The sequence below is a fragment of the Dendrobates tinctorius genome, unplaced genomic scaffold (assembly GCF_039654945.1).
Source record: "Dendrobates tinctorius isolate UK_male_01 unplaced genomic scaffold, ASM3965494v1 ptg000250l, whole genome shotgun sequence".
NCBI lineage: Eukaryota > Metazoa > Chordata > Amphibia > Anura > Dendrobatidae > Dendrobates > Dendrobates tinctorius.
In genome coordinates, this window is record NW_027361917.1 from 36780988 (window position 1) to 36794755 (window position 13768).

A 13768-nucleotide genomic window follows, 5' to 3' on the forward strand; every position below is an offset into this window, starting at 1 on the left:
TTTGACAAGTGTGACCAACCTGTCAATCAGTTCTCCAAGCGATGCTCCAGATCGCTTGGAAAACGCTAGCATTTTGCAAGCTAATTACGCTTGCAAAATGCTAGTTTTTCCGCGGGAAAATCGCGGGAATTTAAAATGCGATTTTCCCGCGGACTGGAATTCCGGAATTCTCGCGGTAATTTCCGCGAGAGTTCCGTTACGTGTGCACTTAGCCTAAAACATCTTTGAACAACCACCATATTTGACTCTAGGTGCTGTGTTCTTTACTTTGTAGGCCTCATTTTGTTTTCGGTAAACAGTAGAATGATGTGCTTTACCAAAAAGCTCTATCTTGGTCTCACCTGCCATGAGACACTTTCCCAACAGGATTTTGGCTTGCTCAAGTTTGTTTTGACAGACTGCAGTCTAATGGTTTTATGTCTCTGTGTCAAAAGTGGAGTCCTCCTGCCATAGTGATTCATTGAATTCAAATGTCGACGGATAGTTTGCGCTGACAATGGTGCAACGTGAGCCTGCAGGACAGGGTGAATTTCTTTGGAACTGGATTAGGGCTGCTTTTCTACCATCCAGACTATCCTGCATTTCAACCTCTCATCAATTTTTCACTTTTGTCCACGTCCAGAGAGATTAGTTACAGTGCCATAGCTTGCAAAATTCTTGATTATGATGCGCATCGTGGACAAAGGGGCATCAAGATCTCTGTAGATGGACTTGTAACCTTGAAATTGTCGATATTTTTTGACAATTTTGGTTCTCAAGTCCTTAGACAGTCCTCTTCTCTTTCTGCCCTCCATGCTTACACAGACACAATGCAAAGATTGAATCAACTTCTCCCCTTTTTGTCTGGTTTCAGGTGTGATTTTCATATTGCTCACACCTGTTACTCGCCAGAGGTGAGTATGAACAAGCATTATATGCTTGAACCAAGGGTGTATGCCCAGAATTTCTAAAGGTGTTAATTTTGTCTGGCCCATTTTTGGGGTTGTGTGTGAAATTATGTCCAATTTGCCTTTTTTTCCCCTATTGTTCCAATACACACACAGGAAATACACATGTGTATAACAAAACATGTGTAATTGCAATAATTTTCTAGGTGAAATACATAATTTTCCAGAACAACTTCAAGGATGCCAACACTTTCGGCCATGACTGTAGCTTGTCATGAAGAAATTTAAGGTAGCAAGTGTCCAGATATAATAAAGGGGTGGTCCTCCCTTCAAGCTTATGCTTCTCTTGGACACACATGGCATTCACAGAATACACCCTAAATGGGGGTTGGCCCAATCACATTACTGCAAGTTGCTGCAGCCACTGTAAATAGGCAAGTAGGATCAACAGATAAGGGAATATACTATAGGTGATAAGAAAATCCCTTTATTTTGGAAACCAGATTACCGAGAAAAAACTCCATAGAGATGTTGGTTTAAGTTGGAATTTAGGGGGAGGCGTGGCTTGCTATCAAAACCCAGGCTCCCACACTCAGTCCTAACTCGACCCAAATCAGGGGGTGGCATGAGTGTCTCTGACTTTATGGCCTACCAAAAAGCTTCAATACTTAGCTGCATCTTGAATATTGTCATAAACTCGTTCAATGGATTTGCTCCAAAATACAGTAGAAGAACACTTAAACCCAACTTAATTCACTGATCTGCTGTGGGGTGGATGAGTCAGATCAGAAGCATCTCCCTTGTCCCCTCTTTACCTCACCTTACTAAATATTTGGGATATACAGGCTTCTAAATTTAAACTTTTACAGCTTCCGGTCCCATTATCTCTAATACAGTTTCCACTCAAGCCCTCAAACCCCGGAATTTCAGACACCTGGGTTCACAAAATGCACCAACTTCCCAGATGAGACATGTTGTCTCGTTAAATGGATTGTAACCCATCGAGGACCTCACCTCCCTCCGACCCACCTATGGTCTACGCAATCCCTTATCGAGAAAACTGGACAAGATCTTTAACTGAATTTGAAAAAAAATTGTACCAGGGAAGAACCCCCCTCACATTATCTCTCTGATGTGCGGACTGCTGAAGACTGAGGAAACCCTAAACTCCCCAGTCCCATTCCAATTTATTCTGGTGGATATTTCTCCTCGTCTGAGTGGAAATAGGGCTTTTATCTTTACACCTAATGTTATATCCTTGAGACAAATTACAAGATCATATCCAGGTGGTACAGGACCCCAGATCATATGTACCATATTGTTTCCCAATGTCTCAAATAAGTGTTGAAGGTGTGATTCTGCCATTGGCAATATGACCCACATTTAGTGGTCTTGCCCTCGAATCTCCAGACAGGAATTTTTGACCTCTTCAACAAACTCTTTGGTAACACTCTTCAAAATACCCCAGAAATGGCACTACTCTCAACTCTGCCTTTGTCCATTTAGTCTGTCAAAAAAAGGGCATTTTAGAATATTTTTTAGTAACAATGAGATAGATTAAGCCTAGACATTGGAGATCAATTACTATTAGTGATGGGCGAACATCCTTGGATAACGTCTTATCCTTATTACACAGTTTTGTTTTCTTTTTATATTCAATTAAATGCTGATGTAAATAATGTTAACCTCTACTAAATCAATTTCAATGTTGCACATGGCAAATATGGTGAATTGTTCAGTAGTTTATTTCTTTATTTGTACTTTGGTTACTATAACGTGTAACAAACTTTTCGAACCATAAGTTGGAATTTAAAGGAAGCGCTATAAAGCAATTTCCTTAACCCTCTATATACAAGCTCTAAACAGAGCTTTATTTTAATAGTTGTCTAAAATAAGTAGAATTGGGATTTACACTTTTTCATGCTCTGTATACTCCTCGACTAGCTTGGAAAAGATTTACATGCTGTAAGTCAAGGAACCTATGTTTCTGAATCTGAATCATTCTTATTATTATTCCCAGCCCTCCACCTTCAAAACCAACTTCTCCACCATTACAGAAGATCGACTCTCCACTCTACTCTCAAGATCACATCTCACCACCTGTGCACTCGACCCGATCCCATCCCACTTCATCCCAAACCTCACCACAGTCTTCATCCCAACCCTAACCCATCTCTTCAACCTATCACTAACAACTGGTGTTTTCCCCTCAAGCTTTAAACATGCCTCCATCACACCTATCCTCAAAAAGCCCTCTCTTGACCCATCCTCTGTATCTAGCTATCGCCCTATATCACTTCTCCCATACGCCTCCAAGCTACTGGAACAACACGTCTACCTTGAACTGTCCTCCCATCTCTCTTCTTGCTCCCTCTTCGACCGCTTACAATCTGGCTTCCGGTCACACCACTCCACTGAAACTGCCCTTACTAAGGTCACCAATGACCTCTTAACTGCCAAGAGCAAGCGACACTACTCTGTCCTCCTCCTCCTGGACCTGTCGGCTGCCTTTGACACAGTGGACCATTCCCTATTATTACAGACCCTCTCATCCCTCGGCATCACAGACTTGGCCCTCTCCTGGATCTCATCATACCTAACAGACCGGACATTCAGCGTCTCCCACTCACACACCACCTCCTCACCTCGCCCCCTATCTGTCGGAGTCCCACAAGGTTCAGTCCTAGGGCCCCTGCTGTTCTCTATTTACACCTTTGGCCTGGGACAGCTCATAGAATCTCATGGCTTTCAGTATCATCTTTATGCTGATGACACACAGATCTACATCTCTGGACCAGATATCACCTCCCTACTAACCAGAATCCCTCAATGTCTGTCCACTATTTCATCCTTCTTCTCCACTAGATATCTGAAACTCAACATGGACAAAACAGAATTCATCATCTTTCCCCCATCTCACGTGACCCCCCCCCTACGAACCTATCAATTACAGTAAATGACTGCCCACTCTCCCCAGTCCCACAAGCTCGCTGCCTCGGAGTAATCCTTGATGCTGATCTCTCCTTCAAACCACATATCCAAACCCTTTCCACTTCCTGCCGACTTCAACTCAAAAATATTTCACGCATCCGTTCATTCCTCACCCAAGAATCTGCAAAAACCCTAGTCCATGCCCTCATCATCTCTCGCCTTGACTACTGCAACCTCATGCTCTGCGGCCTCCCCTCAAACACTCTCGCACCCCTCCAATCTATTCTAAACTCTGCTGCCCGACTAATCCACCTGTCCCCCCGCTATTCCCCAGCTTCTCCCCTCTGTCAATCCCTTCACTGGCTCCCAATTGCCCAGAGACTCCATTACAAAACCCTAACCATGACATACAAAGCCATCCACAACTTGTCTCCTCCATACATCTGTGACCTCGTCTCCCGGTACTTTCCTGCACGCAACCTCCGATCCTCACAAGATCTCCTTCTCTACTCCCCTCTTATCTCCTCTTCCCACAATCGCATACAAGATTTCTCTCGCGCATCACCCCTACTCTGGAACTCTCTACCACAACATATCAGACTCTCACCTACCATCGGAACCTTCAAAAAGAGCCTGAAGACCCACCTCTTCCGACAAGCCTATAACCTGCAGTAACCACCGATCGACCAAACCGCTGCACGACCAGCTCTACCCTCGCCTACTGTATTATCACCCATCCCTTGAAGATTGTGAGCCCTCGCGGGCAGGGTCCTCTCTCCTCCTGTACCAGTTATGACTTGTATTGTTTAAGATTATTGTACTTGTTTTTATGTATACCCCCCTCACATGTAAAGCGCCATGGAATAAATGGCGCTATAACAATAAATAATAATAATAATAATAATTATTAGGAAGGGTCTGTCTGCAGATCATGGTCTTTGGGTGCAGAGCTGCAACTAAAAGATGTCAGCGAAAGATCGAGGAAACTATAAAATGTGATGTGTGATAAAGAAAAACAGTAATGGCCCTGTTATTCTGAATATATGAATTTTCACAAAACCTGACAAATTTATTTGTGAAGTAAAATTGTTATCCAACAGTCAAAGAATATTTCCTTTGGGAGATGTAGTGTAATTTAATGTCTGACTCTGGTTCTGCGTTCAGCAAAATGTATTCCCATCAAATCCAGTTCACAGAGGCAGGCAGCTGGAGAGACAAGCACTTCGTAAAAGTCATTATCTGCTTGCAGTGAGCAATTGCCTTACCACCAGGCTATATCCATCTGGATTTATCTCACTCCTCCACGTTTCTAAGGGAGAGGCAGGGTGTCAGCCGCACTTGTACAAGTTATTAAGACAACCAGCGGTACAGATGGCTACTAAACTAAGTGACTTGCCTGTGCTGGCCTTCGCGCTCCTCATTTCTATGCTGACAACAACAAACACAGAGCAGCATTACAAGACACTACTTGGTAATCTTTCCAGCACATTCACACTTCATTATCTGCTTAAGTACTGCTGGCTTCATATGCTCTCTGTTGCCTCTACCACCATGAAACTGGAGTCTGATGTGCCGCAGAGCCTTGGGGCTATATGGACTTCAGTATGAATGGCTCTGCTAATTCAGTCTTGATTGAGTTAACCTTGAAGGTCATTTAATACCTTCTGGAGTCCATTTTTATAGCGCATTACTAGAATGCCCAGTTTATAGGTCCATAGGCAGGAAATGAGTCCAGGCTGATACATCAACAGACTTTCTAAGGACCTATCTGATTGTCGAATTGACACTGGGCTCAGGCCAAGTGTGCATTTTTTTGAATGGATAGTAATCCACTGGTGGAGGCTTATCTCCTGTGCCAACCAAAGGATCTGGTATGCCAAGACACAACATGCCCAATTTTTCTTTGCACCATCAACATCTATTGTCAGGACTATTTGGGGAATTAAATTCTACACCCTTATAGACATTATCTCACCAGCCAGTCCAATGAAGGTAGAAGACAGCCGACAGAACATTAATAATAATAATTTTATTTCTATAGCACCAACATATTCCGCAGCACTTAACATTTCAGAGGGGACTTGTACAGACGATAGACATTACAGCATAACAATAATCACATAGATCATAACAGATACCAAGAGTTTGGTAAGAGGGAGACCGATTAGAAGAGAGTTACAATAGTCCAGACGAGAATGACTAAGAGAAACAGTAAGCGTTTTTGCGGAGTCAAAAGTAAGAAAAGGTCGAATTCTAGAAATGTTGGGATGCCCGCTCCAATCCAATGACCCAATTGGAAACAGGACAGTTCAGCATATGAAAAAAGGAACAGCATCAAGTTGCTTGAAAAAGACCTGTATTAGTCGAAACGTTGCATTAAGGCAGAATAAAAATCACTTTAATTTTTTCATCACCTGGATAGGATGCCGTTCCTTTTTTCATATGATTAACGCAACAGCCAGTCCGGTCAAAGTCAGTCGATTTTGTAAAAACTCATCTAATGTGCACGGTCACCTCAAACAGTGCACTCTGATTACATCGGTCAATTCACCACATTAAACATCAATTGTACAAGGCACTTGCCGCTAATTTTTCAAGTAAGATCCAGTTGTTTCCATGGAAAATAAGAACTTACTATTAAAATAACATGAATATTTGGATGTGTAATTTTTTTTTTTTTTTTTTTTTTAACTAGGATAGATGTTGGATAGAACATCATTCCGTTGCTTTAGCTGACAGCTGTTTTATTGTAAGTCTGTCTTGAAGTACTTGATGTTAAAAAACCCCCCTAAATACTGTATTTTGCAGTATATAAGACGCACCAGATTATAAGACGCACCACAAATTTTCAGGCGAAAAACAGGAAAAAACCCTTTTTGGTAATAAAATGGTGGTGCTTCTTATAATCCATGCTTATCGAGAGTGGTGGTGGTGCTTCTTATAGTCAATTGCTTACCAGGAGTAATGGCTGCGGTGAAGCAGGGTCACTGCCGGTGGAGGCAGTAGTGGGGTGATGCTGTGGGACCCCAGGCTGGAAGGAAGGGGTATTTGGAAGTGCGACGCTGCATGTATTTGGTGGTGAGGGGGCTCCACCGACATTTTGTGAAAACCCGTAGCCCCCGCACTTCCATGGTTTACATTGTGGTGGACTCTGGGAAAATGGCCGCCGGGACGGCACACGCACAGATGGAGATTTTGGCGCCGAGATCTCCATCTGCACATGCACCGCCCCCTGCGGCCATTTTCCTGGAGTCAACCGCAATGTAAACTAAGGAAGTATGGGGGCTCCGGGCTTTCACAAAATGTTTGCGGAGACCCTGCATCACCGAACACCTGCAGCATCGCACCTTTAAACACCCCTTCCTTCCTGCCTGGGGTCCGCAGCATAGCCTCTCTCCTGCCTCTGTCAGCAGCGACCCTGGGACCACACTTCTCTGAAGGTATATTCAAATTATAAGATGCACCCCCATTTTACCTCCAAATTTGGGGGAAAAAAAAAAAAAAAAAGTGTTTCTTATAATCCGAGAAAATATGATTTGGATACGTCATTGCCTCTATCCAGTAGTAATGGTTGCTGGGGGTCGAGGTCCTGAGACAAGCAGTCACACAACTCCGTTCATCAGGAATCAAAAGAAAAAACTCCCAGGATCAGGTACAGGTCTATAATGTATCTAAAACTATTTCAAAGTTTATTTCCTTTTTTTGGGATCCAATATAAAATGCTTGAACACAACTACAAAAACCCTCAGTATTGAAGTTATATCTGCAGAATGTGCATGGATTTCTACAAAAGTCCATTCAATTGAATGAGAGTCACAAAAATGTATACATCAAATCTGTGAGACTGAATACTTAGATCTATTTGCCCCCTTTAAGGGTGAATTCCTACTTTGCAGATGGTTTTACAACTGCTATATGTATTGGAAACAACCCCATTCATACGAATGGAACCTTATTCAGTCGCAGAAATTTCTACAACAAAATCTGCAATTCACTCTAAAGCAGTGGGAGACCTGCAGATTGGATTCATATAAAAAACACAATAGTTCTATAAAAGGCAGGCATGACTGTATGAAACTTAAAGTATATCATCCATTGGAGACTTACCTCTTTAAAACATGGTGAAGGATTCCTAATTTGTTCTAGCATGGCCCACTTGACTGTGGCCTGTCTGATATTCCCGTCATACTCTCTGGAGCTTTGTGTGCCACTTGGTGTACCTCTTGAACGCTCATATCCTGGCTCATTAAAATATGGTTCGGAAACAAGGATAAGGGACTGGACTGACACTAATACCTACAATCAAGGAGAAATCAACATTTACTACAATTACAGAATGACATAAGAATTGGGAAGATGAGAATGAGAAGCACAAGCTGAACCTTAATATATTCAGATTGTATAAATCTTTGTAATTCTTTATACGGAACATAAGAAATTCCATAAAACTAACAAATGTTAGATCCGGTGGTGAAATGTACTGCATTGGAAATAAAATTAGTCCAGTGGGTGCCCTGCCATGCCTAAATTATACTAGGAAGACATGCACAGTAGATCCAATGGGGCAGCCACAATGTCCAAGACCATATATAATAATGATACTCTCCTCCACTTTATGGCTGTGTTTGCACATTGCAGTAATGAGCACTGTAGCCAAGAACAAAGTTGAAAACAAAAAAACCCTACATTTTACAAAGAGTATTGGCCATGCATGTTTTGTTGGAATTGTGCTCCCTATAACAACAGCACTTTGAAGGTAGAAAATGCGCAGTTTTGAGTCACGGCACAGTAACAATGCGTGGAAACCCAGCCCCATGCTACTTTTGGAGTCTCTTTGACATTTATCCTAACTACCATTTTCCTATTGTATGAGAGAAACAAGATTAGATCAGGTGGCAAACCTTCTGCTGCAGTACTTCTGGCTGCAACTTTTAGTCCTCCACCCTAAAAGTCCCAAAAATGAACATCTCCTAACATAAGGAATTTTTTCAGAAATATTAGATCAGATTTATCCTGACCAGGCGACAGCAGGAACGTCCACAACTACACGATTTACATTAAGGGTACGAAGCAGATTATAAAGGAGGTGATGGACTTTCTTCTCCAGCATGACACTGCTAGACTGTTTGCTTCAGGTGAAATACGTGGAGACTGACAAATAGGCTTTTTTATCCTATCCATTTCTAGGCTTTGTGTTCCTTTAATAATAGCTGTCAGTTCAGTGAGTGCTTCTCGGAGATCGGCAGTCAGAAATACGGATTACCTACGCAGCGGCAGGTGGAAAGTATGGGAAAGCAATTCATACGCTGCTGTAACTAATGAGTCCAAAGTTGGATCAAGACAGCTCAAATCACAGGCTCTTCTCCAGACTGCTCGGGGAGAGCATAAGTCATCATTATGACCGATTCCTGGACAGACAGCTGTACGTTTCAGCATGATATACAAACTAAAGTGCTATTACAATGAGGGAAAAGCAATCTGACAAATTAGTCATGTAGGCTCAATTCTTTTTCCAGTGTAATACCTTGCACGTGCATGGCTCTACACATTATCATTTATCAGATTTATACTACGTATATGTCCTGCTGGCTTCCATTTAACCAGTGCATAAACCACATTAAAACAAGCAGGGTTTCTTCAAAGGCTGTATGTGAATGTTCTGCAGCCCACAGTAACATGGATATGTATCATATACAGAAAAAAAGAAATTTCAAAGAAGACTGGTCACCAGCTCAAAAGTGGGCAGCTTCTGCTCTTACTGTATTCTCGCTGCTCCTCAAAGTGTGTGTGTATATATATATATATAAATATATTTTATTATGGTCTATGCCAATGGGGTGGTGCTCACAGGATAATTATGCAGAGCAGCCCACAGACACGACTCCAGAAAATACTATGAGCCTCGTCCCCTTGTTAAAAAACATAAAACTGAAAAGGCCACTATCTATGGAACATTTGGGTGGATTTCTAAAAGCACAAAAAATGTAATACTCGGGAGCTGCTAGAATAAAATAAGAGCAAAAACTGGCCACTTTAGACCTGATGAAGGCCTTCTTAAAGCAAACCTATCAGCATGATTTTGCTAAGTAAGCTACAGACTCTGTAAGGTTGGCAGTGCTGATTAAAATGATATGTGGGGAGAAGAAATCCATTTTGTGGTTCTTGTGTAATCAGTGTTACAAGTTTTCAGCTAATGAGATGCCCGTGCTCCGGGCGGTGACTGTAGGCAAAGTCTCATCTCCCTGCTCTAAGCCAGAGAAACCAAGGAAAGACCTGCCCACAGTCCGCCCCGAAGCACAAACCTGTTCCTCATCATAGAGGCAGACACAGAGACAGACTGTTTGCGCTTCGGGGTGGCCAGTGGGCAGGTCTTTCCTTCTATCTTACTGCTCTAAGCCAGAGAAACATAAATCTGGAGTGATACAGGAAAGATGTATATCTTTGTACCGTGTTAGCCAGTAGATAGAAAAATATTCAGGATTGAGAGTCCTCAGTAGTTGATACCTTATAATGGCTAACTGAAACTGATGAAGAGACCTGAGTAGTCTCGAAAGCTTGCAATGTGTTACCATCTTTTCAGTTAGCCAATAAAAGGTATCAACTACTGAGGACTCTCAATCCTGAATATTTTTAAATCTGGAGTGGTATTTTAAAGAGTAACCAAAATTTTGAAGTGCTTTCTTTTTCCACATTTTATTGCAGTAATAATTGCAAGCAGACCCTGGCTGACTGCTCAACCCACCTTACCTTCCTTTAAGCCCCCGTCACACATAGCGATCTCGCTAGCGAGATTGCTGCTGAGTCACAAGTTTTGTGACGCAACAGCGATCTCACCAGCAAGATCGCTGTGTGTGACACTGACCACCGACCGGCCCCTCTGCCGGGTATCGCTGATCGCTGTGGAAACCTCTGGACATTTTTGGGGTCGCTGGTCTCCCGCTGGCCAGCACGCATCGCTGCGTGACAGGCGGGAGACCAGCGACTTGTTAACCAGGGTAATCGCAGGGATTCAAAGGGGCGCGCAGCGCCTAGATGCCCGATGTGTACCTTAGTTACCAGCGCGCTGATGCAGGGAGCTGGTAACCAAGGTATACATCGGGTTTCTAAGTGACGCACGCCCCTTAGAAACCTGATGTGTACCTTAGTTACCAGCTCCCTGCATCAGCGCGCTGGCAACTAAAGTACACAGCGATGTCGCCCGCTTGGCGTCGCTGGTGCTGATTGCTGGTGAAGCTGTCTGTTTGGCAGCTCACCAGCGATCATGTAGCGACTCACCAGCGATCCGGACACGTTGATATCGTTGTCGGGATCGCTGGTGAGTCGCTATGTGTGACGGGGCTCTTACTCACCGAAAAGTGCGCAGCTCAGAAGACAGCTCCTGCCTGAGCGTGCACATAGCCGGATATAATCAAAAGCATAGGATTCGTAGCCTGCTTTGTGTACGAGCTCAGACAGGAACTGGGCAAGCATCTCTCGGGAGAAAAGGGGAGCTGGTGGTGGTGGTGGGAGGGCGATTTGAGCAATCTGATCCCCCCAAGATCCCCCAAAATCTTCTTGTAATAAATGAAATGTTAATAAAAACAAAAACACATTTCAAAAGGTTTAGTAACTTTTTTTTTAATAAATATTGAATCTACTGATCCAACTTGATCGGTTGTGAACCTACCGTTCAGATATTTTGGTAATCCTGGAAACTTCTTTAAGACGCCATGCCTCTGACACAAACAACTATTTTAATTTGTATTAAAGTTCCTTCATTATAAAATAGCTTTTGTGTGCAATATATTTTGCAGAAAATTAGTATACCGAAGTGATAAGCTTCCACCCCTGGCTTCAGGTACAAGACTAAGAATGGCTCAAATAACTCTCAGAATATTAAATACAAGTACCTGTAAAAAACTTGATGTCTGTGGATTCCATTTCTCCTCTGGTCTCCCATGCCAAGTGTTAAGTATGCTTAAACAAACCTGTGTGAATGAAAGAATATGCACATTACTTTACCACAAGCAGCACATTTATTGCGTATTTATGTGGCAGGACACATGCCCTGATTTTACACAATATTCGTTCAGCAAGTGTGTTAACTATTACATCAGACCTTTACTGTCGGGAAAAGCCTGCTATCCACCCTAGGTCTCATCAGACTAGTGCTGTACGGTGAAAGGTCTCCTATAAGGCAGAATGCACTGTATTTTTCTCAATTTGCAGGACCTCATTTATAAACTGAGTTTATATCAGGTGAGAACTAACCACAAAAAGACCCTTTTTATATATACCGTACTCTCCAAAAGTGCTTAGTGATGTACACTAACTAATTTTAGTACAGCAACACCCAATGACTAAAGATATCGCATAAGTACAGTACAATGCTATATGGGAGGCCCAAAAATCCATATAGACGTTACAGCTACACAACGCAAACGTAGATGCAAACACAGATTAACAATATATATTTGTTACCTAAATAAGACAAGGCGACAGATTTGCCATTACAGTCTAATGCCTCGACAGTGCAAGCTTTAGGCCCCATACACCGATAGCTTGGCTCTCCTGACACCAACTTACACGATAAAGGGCAACTCTACCAAAAGCATCTAAATTCTGTCGCTGTCAGAACCTTCTGAAAGCAATGTATCTCCTAACAAAAGGACTGAAATTCCAATTGTCTGATCCTTGGCTTTCCTGACATCTGTCTGGGAGAGTCGGAGGCCCCCATACACATTAGACTCAATGGGTTTGGCCAACATTATTCTAGTATGGATGAGGTTATTAGACTAGAGAAGACAGTCGTACAGTGAAAATGCTCCAGATTTATCACAGTAGTTGACACTGTTTGATACATGTGGTGCATTTTACACTGTTTAGTCTAAGCTTACATCACCCATTAGTTGGCTTACTTTGTACCAGAGGTGCTACAATTTTGGCCCATTTTTTTTTTTTAAAGCAAGATGCTGCATGATGGGTCCTTTTCTCTCTAAGCCAGTGTTCTCCAACTCCACTCCTCATGGTCCCCCAACAAATCATGTTTTCAGGATTTCCTTAGTATTGCACAGGTGATGGAATTATCACCTGGACAGTATGAAGGACTGGAGTTGGAGAACCTTGCTCTAAGCCATGCCCTTTTTGGTGAGGCTAAGGCTAAGTTCATACTGCGTTAAAGCAGCCAGTTCAACGCATAACGTTGACGAGATGCGTTATGCTATACCGCTAGCGCAGTTGCTTCATCTGCGCTAGCGGTGATGGACCCTCGGACGCTGAAGTCCGTGTTCGAGGGTCCATCACAGAATGACGGCACATCGCTAGCGCATGCCGATTATGGCATGCGTTGGCGGATGCGCCCGATAATGGGGGTTAATGGCAGCGTTAACGGATTGCGTTACACCGTGGTGCAATGCAATCCGTTAAACGGACAGCCTTAACGCAGTATGACCCCAGCCTTAGCCTCTTTTTGGCTGAAACCCCCCCCCGAAAGTGTCTAATGACCAATACATATGGTGCAAGTCACCAAAGAGACAGAATTTTGGAGCATTTAACTTAATAAACGCTCAGCATTTTGTTTTTTGTTTTTTTCAATATAGATGTAAAAATCTGATGGAGGCCACAAATTAGTAAATGGTCGTCTTGAAGCAGCTGCACAGCTTTTCCATTACCCTTTCTTTGGCTTGCAAGAGCTGTCACAAACCCGATATAATAAACTGCAATGGCAGCAAGATTTCGAAGGAATTTATCCCTGGATAGCAGTCACCTGAACATTAAATGCGTTGCCAGCCCAATTTTTAATTGGTTTGTTAAACACTCGGAGGCCTGCTGTTACGGAGAGACCTCTGCGCTGCCGCTGCTCCCTGTAGTTCAGGCATTTCTATATATAGCAGATCCGAGCAATGGTAGTTAAAAGGATTAACAGAAAGCGTATCGTCAGCACGCGGGGCTGCAGGTGCTATATTTGGATG

At 42.9% G+C, this 13768-nt stretch overlaps 1 protein-coding gene across 7 annotated transcripts in view; it reads right to left on the reverse strand.

The window, feature by feature from the left end:
• BIRC6 (baculoviral IAP repeat containing 6) overlaps positions 1-13768 on the reverse strand; it is a 471996-nt gene that overhangs the window by 17167 nt on the left and 441061 nt on the right. For all 7 annotated transcript variants that reach the window (XM_073557613.1, XM_073557615.1, XM_073557616.1 and 4 more), the window contains exons 71-72: positions 11708-11785; positions 7926-8114 (exon numbers count right to left, since the gene is read on the reverse strand). In XM_073557613.1, the coding sequence (XP_073413714.1) occupies positions 7926-8114; positions 11708-11785 (267 nt within the window). The remainder of the gene's footprint in view (positions 1-7925; positions 8115-11707; positions 11786-13768) is intronic.